At 39.3% G+C, this 16924-nt stretch overlaps 2 protein-coding genes across 3 annotated transcripts in view; one reads left to right on the top strand and one right to left on the bottom strand.

Annotated features, from left to right (window-relative positions):
• Window positions 1–13858, top strand: part of CMTM4 (CKLF like MARVEL transmembrane domain containing 4) — a 55735-nt gene extending 41877 nt beyond the window's left edge. Inside the window, exons 3-4 of one of the 2 annotated variants that reach the window (XM_080411201.1) lie at window positions 30–128; window positions 1062–13858. In XM_080411201.1, the coding sequence (XP_080267327.1) occupies window positions 30–128; window positions 1062–1235 (273 nt within the window). In that variant the 3' untranslated portion in view covers window positions 1236–13858. The other variant, XM_080411202.1, reaches the window with a different exon arrangement.
• The window catches only part of CMTM3 (CKLF like MARVEL transmembrane domain containing 3), a 16614-nt gene continuing 13457 nt past the window's right edge, over window positions 13768–16924 (bottom strand). Inside the window, exon 5 of the mRNA XM_080411203.1 lies at window positions 13768–15681. Within this exon, the coding sequence (XP_080267329.1) occupies window positions 15653–15681 (29 nt within the window). The 3' untranslated portion in view covers window positions 13768–15652. The remainder of the gene's footprint in view (window positions 15682–16924) is intronic.

Genomic DNA, 16924 nt, shown 5'->3' with positions numbered 1-16924 from the left:
TTAGTAATGCTAATGAATTTATTTTTTAGGATCTGGTCAACACTGGACTCAGCACTTTCTTCTTTTTCATTGCCTCTGTAGTACTTGCTGCTTTAAACCATAAAACTGGAGCAGAAATTGCTGCTGTGGTAAGAATTTGAACTTCTTTTATATATGGCTCTTCTATTGAAACTAAAAATAACTTTTCCTTTGTGTTCATTGAATACTCCTGTTGCCTTTGCCATTGCAATTTACTTCTAATTCTACAGCTGGCTGTAAGCTAATTCTGATTTTAAAAGTATTGATGTCCTTTGAATTGTTTGTCTTAAGGCTTGAGGCAAGAACAAACAGAAAAACGACTTGCAGAGAACCCTTTTAACAGTTGAACGTGCCTTGCCTCTTTATAGCTAGCTCAGACGGTACTGCTCTATATTGCAAGCCTACGGAAAAGATAGAGCCAAAAATTCACAAGAAATTGGAACTGCTTACACATAATTTGCTGAATTCTTCTTGCTCACTATAGATCACTTTTTTTTGTTCTGTGGAGTATAGTAGTACTTCAAGATTTAAAATCTAGAACAGTAAGTTCAAGCAAATTAATTTTGTGCTTGAGTTGGCAACCTTTTTTTCTTTTTCTCTTTCAAACCTGGGTATTGAAAAGCACACAACAGTTCTGCAGAAGTATATAGGAAGAACTGCAGATCAGCTCCTTCTCCAGGCTGATGGTCTGGACTGGTCGTCTGTTCTCTTGTCATTGGTTCACTGTTATGTGCGCCCTGAGGAATGAACTGTTGGATGAAGAGCTGTGTTCTTCTTTACAAGAGGTTCTTCCATTGAAGTTGCATTGCAGGATTTAATTGTCATGTTTGTAGACAGAGAACTTTGTTTTCTGGGATCGTTGCTCTTACTTGCTTTTGCAGATTCTCTAGTTCATTGAAGAAGAAAAACATCAATTTTACAGGCCAGAATGACTTGTCAGTGCAAATAAAGTAGAAAACTAAGCTTCTGAGGAATTTGTTGTGAAACTACTATTGTTCTTGTTTTCAAAAATTGTCTTTGACAATTCTTTCTACTTTTTGTAGATATTTGGTTTCTTGGCAATGGCAGTGTATGCTGTGAACACGTATTTAGCTATTAAAAAGTGGCGAATGAACAGCAGACAGCAAAATAGTCGGCAGACCAGTGATTACATACGTGCTCGGACAGAATCCAGAGAAGTAGATCATCGCCCTGAGATTCAGCGTCTGGATGCGTGAAAGCGACATTCCAATGGGACTGCAAAGGGAAAAGAAGTAGTGCTTGACTCCCTCATGGAATAAAGGGTTTTTTCATTATTTAAGGAAGAAAAGATCAGATGGTGGCAAAGAATGCCCAGCCCTGCATATGTGCAGAGATACATTGAGTCAGAAGCTGTTGTCATGAAGGCAGTAAATGTTGGTCATTCAAAAGCAAGATCAGTTTAAGATGCTTGCATATATATATACATATATTATATAGGTTATATAATATGTATATATGTTTTTGAAGTATGTTACTGTTTTGGATTAACTGCACGGTACTTTCCATCCCTCTCCATCCATATGTGTGTTCCTGCCACTGTTTCTTCATCTGTTGTAAACACTAAGACCCAGCACTACATTAATTGGTTAATACAGGAAAGAAATCCACCCAAAGTAAATATAATACATGTGAGAAGGAAGTGAGACACAAATAGCAATAACTTTAGGCATGTATTACATCCAACGAACTCTGTATCCAACCTGCTCTAGGTGAACCTTCTTTAGCAGGGTGTGGGGCTAGGTGATCGCCAGGGGTCCCTTCTAACCCCCACCGTGCCGTGATCCTGTGATCTACATGCAGCCTTGGCAGTGCCGCTCAGTTCTCATCTGCAAGATCTCCTGCAGTTTCACTGTTGGTGCACTTACATAAATGAAATGGACAACCATTTCACATTTTTTGTTTGGTGGATTGGTTACTCTATGGGTTACTTGGAAGTTGGCCAGATCTGAACTTGTGCAGAATGGTGGCCATAGTGCATCAAGTGCAAGTACGAGGTTTTCTGCTAATGTTGGGGTACGTTCTGTTTTTTTCATTTCAAAATGGGAAATAAATACACATGGGAGGCAGGGTGGAGAAAAGGGGGTTGAGTGGCACAATAGAGAAAGAAGGGGTTGTCATCCAGTATACTTGCATTCAAGTCATGGCTTTCTTTTTTTCCAGGTTCAGCCTTTCTAAGAAGCATAGGGTAAGCAAGAACTAGCAAAAAATTATGATACACTTTGTAAAGTGTTTCTAGGGTTGCAATATCACGATTAATGCAAGATAAATACTTTCCTTTTTTAGATGACTGGTTGTTTTTTCTAAAACTAAAACTGTTGGTAGTAGCTAAAACTGGTTGGGGTTTTTGTTTGTTTTAAAATTCTTTTAACTGGGTGTTTCTGCAATTTTTTCCCCTAATATTTCTTGGAAAAATGAGTTTAGATAATTGGAGGATAATATAGGTGTATTGATTTTTCCAGAAATAGTTTTACCTAACTCAGATTTTCTTATTTCATTGAATCTAGTGGTGAGAAGGCTATTTTCTCCACTCAAAACTCAAATTCTGTAGTAATCACTTAGACAATATCATAATATTATTAGGAAGATTTCTCTTGATGTTTTTCTGGTTGTCTTATTAGTATTTTTATGTAATCCATTATTTGGCATATGCATGTCTGTGTGTTACATGAAAATGTGTGTGGGAGGTCTCTTGAGCTGAATTCCTTTCTGGTGTAAGTCGATAGAATCTTTGAAATCAGTGGACCTGTATGTCATGTATGCCTGAATTTCTCACATTTGACTTGAACACTTTTTGCATGGTGTTCTTGCGTAGCTGTACTCCGAAGTGGATGAGTGCAGTTAAGTGGAGTCTTAAGAACAAACAGCAATATGTTGCAGATGGGTCATTTTTAAACATGAAAAACTGGTTATACCACACAGAAGATCAATAGAAGTGCCTGGGCTTTTTTAGTACCAGGAGAAACTGGGATAGTGACAGCTGTGAGCCTAATGCTGCAATGTTCTAATCAAGCAACAGAGAATTATTTTGATGTGTGGAAAAAAAGAAGTGACAAAATGGATGTCTTTTTAAATTTTCAGTTTACTAATATCTGCAGTGCATTTCATCTTAGTGGCTAAGGTGGAGATTAAAATTCGGAAGGAGTTAGTAATGAGGTTAAAGAAAACTTGCATTTTCTTAATGAGTAATGGTTTACCAGTTACTACAGTGACATTTCATTGTGCTTCATTGAATGTTAATGCCAAGGGAACACCTGTTAAAGAAACCAAAAAGATCAAACCATGTAAGCCAGCCTCTAGTGTTGGGTTTAGAACATTTTACTGAAGTGGTGCCTCACCAAGATTACTCTGTGTTTCATGAAAAGTAAAGGACAGTTCCATTCTCAGTGTGGTATGAAATAATTAAGTTTGTTATTGACAGGGCACTTGTTACAGCCCTGCTGTTTTTCAGCAGTGCCTAGTATTGGCATAGTTTGCAAGGAGAGTTTGTAGATACTGTCAATTATTAAAAGAACCTTTTAAAAAGTAGCCAAGCATACCTAAACTGTAATTAGAGCAGTTTGTATAAAGATTGTAAAAACCTTAAACCATCAAAACCAAACAACAAAAAAACCTCAAAATCAAAACACAAAAAAGAAACCCCCCAAAACCAACCCCCACCAACCCCCACCCCCAAATATAGAATATTGTTCTCCAGAAGAGCCATGCTTTTGGAGTGGAATCCTCTGAAATCAAGAAACAGAAGTTAGGCGATGCATAGCAAAGCTTTCTTTTCATTAGGAGTGTATCCTGTGTGCTGGTTAACGACAAGGACTGCGGTGGTGTGTACCGATGTAAGAGGATGCACCATTCCTCGCCTGTGCTCCCTGTGCTGATTCTGTTCAGAGCTGTGGGAGGTCTCGTGCATCTGTAAGTTTATGAATTTGGTATCTTTCAAATCCTTATACCTTCCCTCACCTAAAAAAAAAAAAAAAAGGATAACTTCACGGAGCGTTTTTTGGAGATCATGAAAAGCTTCTGTCACCTTTTAGCTGGAATGGCACATGTAGAGCGATGCAGTTAGACTTCCAGTACAGTGTAATACTTCATCGTGTTGCTTAGCAGACCTGAATGACCTTGTGCAGTTTTACATGTGAAGTGAGTTTTCTTGAGCTGAGAACAGTATGCCGTTATTTATTACTTACATCATGACATAAGCTTAGCACAACTTTCAGGGTGTAATTCAGAGAGAATATTAATTTAAATACTATGTGATACACTTTGTAAAACAAAACCATGTAAATTTGTAATTTCCTTATTTTGGGGACCAAAGATTATTTTAGTATTGTACAGTATATACTTTCTAAAAGTCTAAGTTAAGCATTTATTACTCTGCACAGATGTTATTTACTATTTGGATTATAAAGAAGGAAAATAAAGTAGCTGTGAGACAACTAAATTTGAAGCATTAAGATTGCATGACATACAGGGTTGATTCCCCCACCCCCTCAGACTTAATTTTACATGGTTATATTAAAGAGGTGGTAATATTTTAAGACTGTTATCCAGACTACAGTCATTATAAAACAAACAAACAACAAACTCCAAAGGAAGAAGATAGAGTAGAAAGTTTAAATTCTTTTTCAAACATGCTTAGAAAAGTGACATTAATTGCTTCTCCCGGCCAGTTAATCTTGCTTGTAATTGCTAAGCATACAGTGGTAACTTCTCTTAGTCCTTGAGTGCTGTCTAGCTCTATAAGGGGACTCAAACCCCACTATAACTAAAACTAAATCAAATCTAAACACTGATTTAGATTAAATTAAATTAGAACCTTGGAGGAATGAGGTGCTTGAATCTGTAATGGTTCCAATTAGTTCTCTTTTGTCAAACTAAGCCCTGGGATGCGCAGTGTCTGTGTGTTTCTGCATGTAGAAACGATGGTAAATTTTGCAACTTATGCACAGACATCAGAAGATTAAATGTGAGATATGATTGGAGCAACAGCATAATATTGTTGTGTAGTGTTATATGAAGATTCTCCTCTTAATGCTATGTATGTTCAGTATTGTCAGCCTTAGTTCAAGTTTGTCGTACATTCCTGTAATGGTGTGCAAACTGCCTACAAATAGGAGTTTCTAAAACCATAATTAAGAACTGATTTGACACGTTGATTGCTTCTTACTCTCCACTTGATCCTTTCATTTTGTATATTCATGCCTCATCTATCTTACGTTTTAATATTTGATTTTTTTAAGCCTTCTTTATTGATCTCTATAGTTTCTGCTCCGGTGTAAGGAAGGTAAGAATACGGCCCTTTGCTTAACTATGATACTCTTCCCTTTGTTATAGCTTTTGATGTTTGGGCTAGATGTGCCAGGGGAAACGTTATTCTTTCTGCTCGGACTTTGGAAACTGGCTGGTATACAGCATGTGTGTCTGTGTAAGCTTTCCAGTAGGAGCCGCATGCGCAGAGGTTGAGAGGGTTAGAGATCCATCTGCCTCTGCCTTTTCTGAGACAAGGTACTGACTTTATAGAGATTGATGCCTATATTCCAGTCTGTGTTACTCATGATGAGCTTTGTATTCAGAAGCATTGCATCAGCAGCGAGCTTTGCCTTGGAAGCAGCTTCTTATTTTTTGCTTAAAGATGTCTCTTACATGTCAATTCAATAATATCAGGAATGTGGGATGCTTCTTCGTAGGTTTTGTGATATACGTTTCACTGTGCATCTCCTGATACCATCTCCAATGGTTTTATCTGTTTCTATTTCATTGTTGATTCTAGAAAGACGAGGGGAGAACTGGGGAAAGTTTCCAGTCTTCCCTAAGATAATCTTACTTTACTCCCCGCCCCCCTCGTGAATTACTGTGCACAGTATGATGGTTGCCCCTTCCCGATGCGGCAGGCTGCACGGTTCTAAAAATGCTGTGGAACACAGCAGCAGAATTTTATGTGCTACAAGATGCATGTGAACTGTTAAGACTGAATTGACCACTAGTTTTCCATGAATTTTAAGGTCCCTAAACAAATCCGGTATTTGGCACCTTTGTGCTGTTTTGGGGATGTTGCGGGCACAGCAAATGCTTGTGTTAATATGTGTTTTATTAATACAGCTCCCGCCCACCCCCCCTCCTTAGTTCTTGTTCTGTGTCTGTTACTTTCTTGTCCCATGACAACTTTGTCAACATTCCTACTTGTTCTCTTTCATAAGGACACCCCCACCCCACCCACCCCACCCCGAACTCAAAATTAGAAATAAGTTTATAAGTTTTCAGGGCATAATTTAAAAAAACAAACAACCAACCCCTCCCCAACTTAACAGCCATTCAAATAGTGTAGCAAATAATATCCTCTCTCCTGCTCAGATAAGATACTCAATAGCTTGGTATGTGAAAATTGGAGCATAAAGAACAGGTCTTGCACTGAAAGTTCTGGAGCCAAATATCTTCAGCGTTATTTAGGATAAATAAAAAGGCACAATCCTATCATGAATTTGAGATGTGATAAAGGGTGAGAAGGAGAGAGAAACCCACACTTTATGCTTAATAATCCAGTGCTTTCAAAATACGTGAACGTTAATAATGCCCAACCACAGAAGGAAAGACGGCTTCTGGACTTTATAGAGAAGGGAAGAGAGACACCTTGAATCGGAACTAATTTCTCTGTTCCAAACTCTGGGGCTGTGCTAGCTCTGTAGTACAGCTGGAGGGCTTCTGTGCTGATGTTGTTAATGATGTATCTTAAAAGCTGAGGTGTGGTAGTTGGCACAGAGACCTGCGGGACGTAGGTCCTTGCGTCACAAGGGGCTCCGCATCTAGAAGAAAGGATAGTTTCAGACTAACTTTTGCTCAGCCTCTCTGAAATGAGCTGTCATGTGGCATTTCTGAAAATTGGGTACTTGGGTCTTGTTTATAGCATAAAATAATGGATTGTTTGGAGGGCCAACAAAGCTCAAAAAGACTGTGCAGATAGGTATGTCGCGTGTATGAATTCTCATGGCAACAAAAGTAAGAATTTAAAAATGATGCTGAAATGGGTACAAACCCCAGCAGAATGTTTAAAAATAGGTTGTAGAAATATTATGCCATATTCCTCTCTTTATTTTAACAGAGGGAGTAGGTGAAAAATGACTTTCTACAGATATTCAGGAAAACTCTGAATGCCCCTGAAGAGTTTTTCCTAGTATATTGTTTTCCTTGTTAGCCACTTGGCCACCTGGATAGATCTGTTTGACAGAGTCAGAGTGGTGCTGTCCAACCTGAAAGGGTTCCTTTGTTGTTTTGGTCTTATTTTTGCATTGTCTTTTTAAAATCTGTCTATAATTTAACCATTTGTATTCTAAAAATAATCTTTAAAAAATCTGCTTACACTGTGATTTATGATAACCTTTAATTTAGTGTATACAACACAATCTAATTTTCTTTTGGGATATGCAGCTTTCAAAAGTGTCTTATATGCCCAGAAATGTAAGTTGTCTATTTATCATGAGAATGTGATTAAAGTTACCTATCCAGAATCCCAGTGCAACTTCCAGATGCGCTGGATGGATGAGTTAGTGAAATTGCCTTTTAATCTCTATGGGTTAATAAATATTTTTTTATAACTAGCCGCAGATATTCCTTTTTAAATTATACTTGGCAAACAGAAGATATTTAATTTTATATACAATATACATAGTTACCTTGATTGACATATTTATAACATAGAGCTTTGTGTTTACTATGAAGGTTTTATCTGTATACCATGGACTTCATGGGTAAAATTTTAAGAAGCCAGTTAGCATATATGGAAGGATATGAAACGTATCTCCATGAATTCAGGATGAGGACATAGGAACATTTTAAAAAGCAATAGCCAGATTGTATTAACAGAGTATCTGGGGTTTTTCTTATTTTTTGATTGGGGCTGGTCCCTACAGCTATTTTAATAACATCTGGATGTGAGTAACAGAACGAAATAGACCATCTGCCTCTTCTGACTGTCACAGACTATTGTCTAGAATATGAGAAATTTCAGGGTATTGTATTTGTTTTGCTTTGGACAAATGTCTCAATAGACATATTTAATTAAAACCTTCATGTGTTTGAAAGAAAATACCCTCTCTTAAGTAGGCTGATTTACCACTTTTGGTAACCTTTTAATCCCAAAAGTACTATTGTCTAAATGTTTTCAGTAATGTTACATTTATCCTGATGTCTCCAGGTTAAAGTAGTTCTGGCTAGCACCCTTTTATTACAACAATTGCTACCTTCATTTTTCTACTGTTTATACTTCAATCTTGAATGTTTACCGGTTTCTACTTGTTGGATATTGTGGAGGGAGAGTGTATCTTAGCACTACAGTTTATCCAGCTTTAACTCATACATCACAGTTCTGGAGTAAGAAGATATTTTGATTTATATATTGTGGCCAATCTAGTGCATTTTAAAATGATTTCTATACTTAAGACACAACATTTATGACATAATATAACGAATGACTTAGCTAATCATTATATCTGTCTAGGCTTACTCTCTTCTGTGTTAGTGTCATTTTGAAACTATTTGTATATGTTGAAGTTTGTAAGGGTTCAGGAACCCACAATAAAATAGTAAAGTATGTATTTATTTCTCATTGTAATGTTCAATTTTGATTTGAAAGTTGACGCTTTGTATGTCTTTTCACGGAATTGTAAACAAATACCGAAAAACTGCTTCACCTAGGGTGCCTTCCATGTATGGTATAAACACTTGTCAGTCACAAAAATAGAGATGTAAATTTATTAAACCAGTAAACACTATTTTTGTAATGTGAGTTGCTAATGCATCTCTGGCTTCATCGTGCTTTGTTTCCACTAATAGCAGATTTATGGCTACTGTAGTCATTGACTGCCCTTTGTGCACTAAGCAGTAGATCTGATCGCATGGTGAATCAAAAGATTGTGTCGCTTTTGCTCTGCCTTCAGCCGCTACCTGAAAGATGGAGAGAAAGCACGTTGCTGGTGTGAGCCAAAGGTACACCAAATTTCTTTACTTCAGACTTGAGCAAAGAGATGTTCAATGTGGGTTATCTGTATCCTTGGTGCTGATTTGGGGTCCTCGAGAAAAACATAATGGGTGTATGCTAAACATTCTGATTCTAGCTCATCATTTATGATTTATAGCGTCCAAGGAAGGAGTAACCAGGCCTGACAGAAGGACTTTATCCCTTGGGGATATAGCTCCTATACTGACAGATTTGTAATTGTGAACAGCTCAGAAGCATTAGTTGAAGTAGTGGGTGAGAATTCCATCTCTGGCTGAGCAAAGGGGATGCAATTTTCCTTTTATCAAATGAACACAAGTCTGCTGTGTAATATCCTTGGTATTTTGCTTTTGATATGAGAAATATTGTAATGTTTTGCCAAGGAAAGTACAGGCGTACTCTTTGTGCAAATGCAGAACCTGATTCTGTTGTCCTTACTCAGGCAAAATTCCCCATTGACTCAGGGGACTGCAGATCAGCTACCCATTCATCACCACATCTCGATGAAGGATTTGAAGAATATCACTAATTAGCAAATGTCCGTACAGAGACAATTTACAGTCTTGAAGCAATTTCACGTTATTTTTGTAAATGTTCTTGAAGTTCTCAAACTGCATAGGAGGCCAGCTGATAAAACAGATGCTTTCCGTAGTGGTACCTACCAGCTGTGATCGCTGTGTTCTCAGTATCAACAGCTGTAACTTACTTGCGTAAGTGTAGCATGTTCCAGCTCTGTATGAGAAACTTGTGCTGGTAATGCTTGACCAACTTCAAAGGCAAGGTAACTACAAAAAAACGTAACCCACGACTTTCTTACACCAGTAACTGTTTTTCAGTATGTACTGTGCTTCTGTTCTGTTGGTGTTTATGCTAAACAAAAACCACAAGCTAAAGAATTGTAACGTTTTGCAATACAGAAAGCAGTCTTGTTTTTAAAAATCCATACTGTTATAGCATAATTTAAATGGTGTATTTATCAATTTTAAATGTCATTTTGCTTTTCCAGTCTTCTGTATATGGGCACAATACTTTTTGTAATTTTTTTTTAATTTACTTAGCTTTCTGTCTCTTTTTCTTTCTGATATTTGAAGATTTGAGCTCTATGGATTTTCACGGTACTATTCTGATCATGTCTTCGTAGTGGTAAAAGTCTGTATTTTTTTATGTAGGGAAAATGGTAGTTTTCTAACACTTACCTTGATCAATATAGTACGGAATCATTTGTGAAGGACTTCCTGTTTAATAAACGGACATATTAAAGTACTGAAACATTGTCTTCGTCTGTAAAGGCACCATATAAACTCGTTATACTGAATGTCGTGGTTGATAAGTTGATAATTCAGTAAGTTCAGTTGCTAAATGCACTCTCTGTGCAAGAGAACGGCGTGGGATTGAACATCAAACCAGCCAACCCTGTCTGAGTGGTTTTTATGTTTTTTGTGACTCTGACAAGACAGACTTCATAGATGCAGGAGTTAATGAAAACCCATGCATAAGCAGTCCTTGATGAGAGGTTATATGTAGCAGAAAGCATGTGGAACTGCTTTCTTGCTGAAATAGTTGTGGTGGACTTGCTGTTGTGGAAGTTTCTCCATGTGGTGTGCTGTAATGGGCTGAAGCGCTGTATCTTTTGGTGTGCAGCATCACGTTCTGGTCTGAAAAGGAATTTTGGGGCTGAAATCCCAAAGTGGGTGGGTAATGCTGTGCCAGTCATGGGCTGTACGTTTTAAGGCCTACCTTAATGCAGTCAGGATGTTTGGTATCCACATGCTTCTGGTGCAAGGTGAAAGCGCTGGGTTAATGAGGGTAAGAACTGTGGAAATGCATGGATGGTTGAATGAATGTTGTTGAAAGATTTGGAAATATGAGTGATGCTCTTAAAACACTGTTTAGGGATAATATGCATGTGGGGAGGTGGACAGAGGTGGTGGTATGACTGAGCTTCTTTACAGAAGGATTCACTAAGGAGTGTCACGTGCTTGTACAACTTACCTGCTACAAGGTGGGCCAGCTCGGTTTGCCTGTGTGGGGCTGTCGGTGGTAGATTCTCATCCATTACGGTATTGCATCGGTTGGACCGCCTCGGAGATCAGGCCTTAATGTAACAGATGCTGTTTAAGAAAACAAAGAGTTGAAGTGCTGGGATTAATGCCATATTGCCACTGCTGTTATAGATGGTGTTGCTTGGTCAGGAGAAGCTTTGTTAGCGGTAGAATTAAAAAAAAAAAAAAGTTTATTCTCTCTAACTTCTAAATACTGAATCTTCCGTTAGTCTCCTGGGAAAGACTGTAACTGATTTCTTAATTAATGGATCAGGCTAACAAAATGTGATGGGCAGTATCCAAAACACATGAAACAAACACAAGTATTACCTGGCCAAAATTTAACAATGGAATTGCTCTTTCCTTTTTCAAGGGAATAGATTGGAAAATTTAGTTATTTTTTTAAATATACTTAAATTTTCTGAGTTGTTTTACCTTCTGGGCTAGAAGATGTTTTGTTTTACAAAACATCCAGAGCAGAAATCTGAGTTGCTTTGTGGATTCTTTGTTGCAGGCCTGTTTATTTAGAAATAAAACAAGAGATGGTGTCTCCATCCTGACTTCTAAACCAATACTCCATGCAAAATGGTGACTCAAGCATCCTGTAAGAAGATTCAAATTTTCTGTGCCTATATAAACTTCTGCTTCCTTGATGTATTCTTTCTCTCTCCATGTTAAAAAAAATAATAAAAAAAGGATGGCTAGGTGGAGCTGCTTCTTGTGTTTTTACATATGCATGGTGATACGTATCTTGCATTTGCTCTTCAGGGGCAGTTTGTATCCTGGTCTTTGGAACGAAGCCATTTAACCACTTAATTGTTTTTCATCTCTGAAAATTTCATCAGGTTGGTTACAAGCTGCCTGCTATGAGGTTTAGCTCAGCCTAGTAGCAGATGTATGTTTTCTCAATTATTTATGCATTTTAGAAGTGTAGGTGTCAGAAACATACACTTAAGTGTTTGGTCACAAGTACGTGTTCACTTAATGATACAGGCTGCTGGTCTCCTAGCAGGGCAAGATGCAGCTATAAAATTCAGGCTTAGAAATTTCCACAATGATCGCTTACCAGAAGCGTAATGAATTAAAAACATTTGCTTGCTATGCAGAGCATTAAATTGTCGTCTTCTTTCCAACACACCAGGCTAGGGGAAGCATTCTTCTCAAACACCACATAGGCTTAGATATACTGCTTTTCACTTAGTATCTTGGAAGTTACTTAGTCAGTTAGAACTTTTAAGACTTAGAGAACTTTGAACAGTATCAGGTGAAAAGCAGAATTATGTGGAGTAATGGACAGCGTGTTAAAATGACAGTTGAGCCTCTTATTTCAGTCAGACTCTAAAAAGGCTGCTTGGAAAGGTCTTTTTAATACCTTAATACCACCTGTCTAAAATTACTGCACAAGACTGAACAAATACTCCGCAGATACATATAAAAGCTGTTCGATAGGAGGCAAGGGACCTTCAGACAGCGCGAGAGGTGTATGAAGCCGTTCATCTGTGATGCCAGCTGATTGCTCTTCCTTCCCGTCGGTGGCTTTGGTGCACAGGGTTCAGATGGCAAGGCTTCTTGGTGTGTTTACACATCCTTCTGTTACACACTTGGTATTGGAAACTCATCGCTTCCCCAGGTTTGCCTGCCGCTGGGTGCTGTTCAGCAGGCACAGGAATTCCAAAGGGTGATAGTTGTGCTGTGGTTGTAACCAAGACGTGTGTTAACCTGCGTGGGGTCTGGAAATGGCTCGTGTTTGGAACAAGAATGTATTATAAACCGATAAGAGATGGTTGATTTTGACCCTGCTGAATAGGAATTTCAGTAAGGCATCCATGCCGCAAGTGTAGCGTTATGCTTGTGTTGTGAGTCCTGGACTGCAGGGAAACCAGTGCTCCTGCTATTTTGGTCTTACCAGTTGGAGAAAAATAAGCTTGCAAGCATAAAAGCCAAAAAATCAAGCAAACTCTGAGCTTAGTGTAATATTGCTGGTAGGAGATGAACAAAAGACTGAGCCAGCTCCTCCCCAAATCAGAATTGGCTTTTACAGTAGTTATTTTTAATTTAATTCTCTTCTCTGAAATTATATTGATAAAATACAGAAGTGTATTTTGCTTCAGTTGTGGGAACTGATCTTTTTATAAAGGCTGGAATCTTGCACACAAGTACTTCACCCTGGGACCAAGCTGCTTAGAAAGAAGTGCAATCAAATGCTCGAATGCTAGTAGCGAAATTCTGTGGACAGGCAATTCACTGCATCCCTGCTAAAGCAGTCCTGAAGCAACTAATGAGCAATTTTGTTTGCCTTTTCCATTTTACTTTAGGAGTGAGTGTTCCAATATGAAAAAAAATGACTAGAAAACCTTAGCAGATTTTAGGTTGTAACATGTCTGTGAAGGGTGAACCAAAAGAGGATTGTTGTTTACAATGTTGTTACCTGCCAAGTAAGAGTACTGAATCTCCAGTGTCTACTAAATATGCAAAAACTAATTCTTGGTTAAATTCTTTCATGGTTAACACACTGAAGATGAAGTTTCTCCTTGCAAGGTGTGCAACCATGAGTGACTGGTCTCCCGTGCTGGCTCCGTGCTGTCCTCTGCCTTCCCAGCACTTGCATCTTGCCTGATGGAGTTGCTTGAAACACCGTTTCTCTCACTGGTCAGAGGCAAGGCAGTAAAACCAGGTCTTAAAATAAGTAAAGACGCCCAGCGCTTCTGTTAAAAGAGGTTTAATCCAGCATGGTTTCTAAATACTAACCATGTACAAGTTTCCAGCTGTGACATGCAGTACATTTTTTTTTTTTTTTTAATAAAAATAAGAGAAGTACAAACCCACTGAATATAAAAAATAAGCCCAGGTCCCCTGACGTCACAGTGCATGCCAGTAAAATACGACAACAGAAGAGAAAGGAAGGTAGAATTTCATACGGGAAGAGATGCAAAGATTTTTTTCATAAAATCGAAGATGATTTGTCACATCTAGAAGCGACAGTTTGTTTTGCCTTTATTCTGTCGGTGGTCTGGAAAGAGGAGAGGTAGGAGCTGCCCGTTAGGCAGCTCTGAGTCCGGCCAGCACCTTCCCAAGCACCTGCTCGCTGTTCGGTACCGTGGTTGTGCCTGTCAGCAGCCAGCTGCCGGCAGGGAGCTAGAACCCCAGTGGTCATTTATTCCCAAAGGAAATCTGCCTTTATGGTTTTATCCTGGTGTTTCATTTACTGTGTTAGCACCATCTGCTCTCATTTTAATTACTTTTTAAGGCCACCTGTTCTGGTACTATATTAATTTTTTCTTTAATGCATACAGGTTTCTTTGCAATAGACCGATCTGCTGCCTTATATAAGGAGCATGCCATGTTTCTTCCAAGCAGTATGTGTCTGTAAGTGGACACAAATTATTTCAAGGTAGGTTGTGCTACCCACAAAAACACTTTCTTGTAAAATCAGGCGGCTTTTCCACCAGAATACTCGATCACAAGATAAATCATGTCCTTCCAGGGGGAAAAAACCCAAACCTCAAACCGAAACAGAAAAGCGCGCACACAAAAAGAGGGGGAGGTCTCAAAAATGAAATTAATTGCAGACATTCGTCAGTTTGGAGGCTGGTTTTTTACCTTTTCACAGTGGGAAGGATGTGTTGCCCTCCTGGGGCCCAGGTATCCTGAGTTTTACAGTTTTAAGTTTACAAACAGTAAACTCGTGGGAGGACCAGTGTTTGCAACAGCATGAGATCAGACCATGGTATCTTGTGCGTAAAACACTTGGAGGCTTTGATAGGCAAATACTGTTGGATGGTGTTTGGCAAGCCTTCCTTAGCTGTGTGTGCAAGGGCTTCCATGCAAATGGTAGGAAGGGGGCTGGTAAGACAATGCCTCATCTGTTCTACCTCGTATCAGTGGTGAAATTGCAGGAGATGGGATGTGACCCCATCCAAACAGCTTACAAAAGTGATACCGAATGTTTGATGAGCCAGCCACCCTGCGGCACGATTATACTTTGAGGTTTGTTCTTGCTACATGTTTCCAGTTGTCGCTTTTTCTTGCCCCAGATAGGCAGTGGATACAAATGTATTGAAACCAACGTGTTAACTACAATCTATGCCTTCAGTGCTTGAGATAGTGGAATATTCAGATAAAGAAATACTATTAGTTAATCAAGAAAAATACAAATAGAGGCATTCCAAGCCTCTCTTCTTTGGCACAGCAAGAAGTATAAAAGCTCTAAGTGTTACAGAGTTGGAATTAAGTAAAGCGTATTAAAAGCTCTGCTTATATGTTTAAAATACTATGTTCTGTTTACTCAGTACATTGTAGTGCTGAGTGAGGAGGGGCAACAGGGAATTGAGATGTGTTGTTTGGATACAGACCTTGGGCAGGTTGAACTACTGTAAAATCTGTAGCTCTGAAAAAGCATCTAACGGCATTGGGAATAGTCTCCTTTTCCACATCACTGCCCTGTCTGTGCTTTGGTGATTCCATCAACAGTGAGGTGGAAAGAGGCTACTAAGGCTGAAATAAAGGAAATATTTGAATTGGCAGTGCATTCAGCAGAGAGGAAGGTGCTTGATCATCTTCCCTTCATGCTTGGTTGGTGTTGGGTTCTTCAGTCGGAGTCAGAATCTGAGTCCTCATCTGAAATGTAAAACAAGGAATAGTGAAAATGAAAAGTAGGAATGTCCACGTCAGTTTTAGCTTTTGCGAGGAAAGAGATGTTGCTCTTCAGCAGGTGTCTGCTTCAAAGGCTGTGACATACTTAGGAAAAGGCTTGTAAAATGACAGTTCTTGTTAACATGGTAGAGCTTTAAATAGTGTTTCCAAGGACTCGAGAAGTGCTGCTGAGAGAGACTCAGACCCCCACCACAGAGGTAACAGCTGGGATGAGAGAGCTTGTGGAGGTGTTAGTGTGTTAGTGTGGCCACCCCGAGGACGTCTGCCGCAGGCATACCTCCTGCGCTAGGCTGTTGCTGCTTGCTCTCGGGCATGGTTACACTCCGCCAGCTAAACGTGTCTGAAAGCCAGAAGCTTTTAGATATTAAGAAATCCCAACAGGCCTACAGAGGCACCTCTTGCCCAAGCTCGAGACTCCGCTTTCAAGGAAGCAAGGGATTTCTGGGCTCAGCAGCTGAGAGCCGCGGTGTGAGGGTAAGTCTGGTGCTGGAGGAAGGCGCTGCAGGGCAAAGCCCTTCTTGCACCGTCACATCAGCACAAAGCTGCACGATTGTGCATTGATTAGTTTATATATTTCTCTCTCCATCTCCAGGGAAATCGGATCTAATCTTTAGCCTAATTTTGTACCCTTGTCACCTGATCTTCTTCTGAGTAGGGATAAACAGTTTTCAGTCCTTACAGTCTGTTTCCTATGATCTATTCCTTGAATTCTTCTTTTGTCTCTTTGGCCCAAAGCCTTCAAAACATTTAACAATGTACTAAAACACCTAGAAAAGGCTGTTAGTGTTACTATATACCTTCTAGGATTCTGTACACATCCTGGGGTGGTTTTGGGTTTGAGGGGTTTTGGTTTTGGGGCGGGTGTTTTTGGATTTTTTTGTTTTAAAGTGTGGAACAGTCTCTTTCATCTGTGTGGGTGTGCTGAGCAGTGCCACCGGGGCACGATGCCTGGTTTGGGCTCATGAGGTGCTGCAAAATAGCTGCCTGTGTCCTGACTTGGCTCGAAATGGGTCTGAACTCCCAGCAGCGGGTCCCTCTTTTTATCTTTGTCTGAGTGGATCAGTCTTATTTGAGGTAGACTGTACCTTCTATGTTAGTAAGAAATTTGATAGCGATCTTGTTAATTTTATGCTGTGTGGCCTTTGGAAAAAAGGCCATTTAACCCACAGATGGTCACAGCTTCACCCTGAATAACAGGTAATCGTGG

Source organism: Falco punctatus (genome assembly GCF_963210335.1).
Source record: "Falco punctatus genome assembly, chromosome: 14".
NCBI classification, from domain to species: Eukaryota; Metazoa; Chordata; class Aves; order Falconiformes; family Falconidae; genus Falco; species Falco punctatus.
This window is presented reverse-complemented; position numbering and strand designations above follow the sequence as displayed.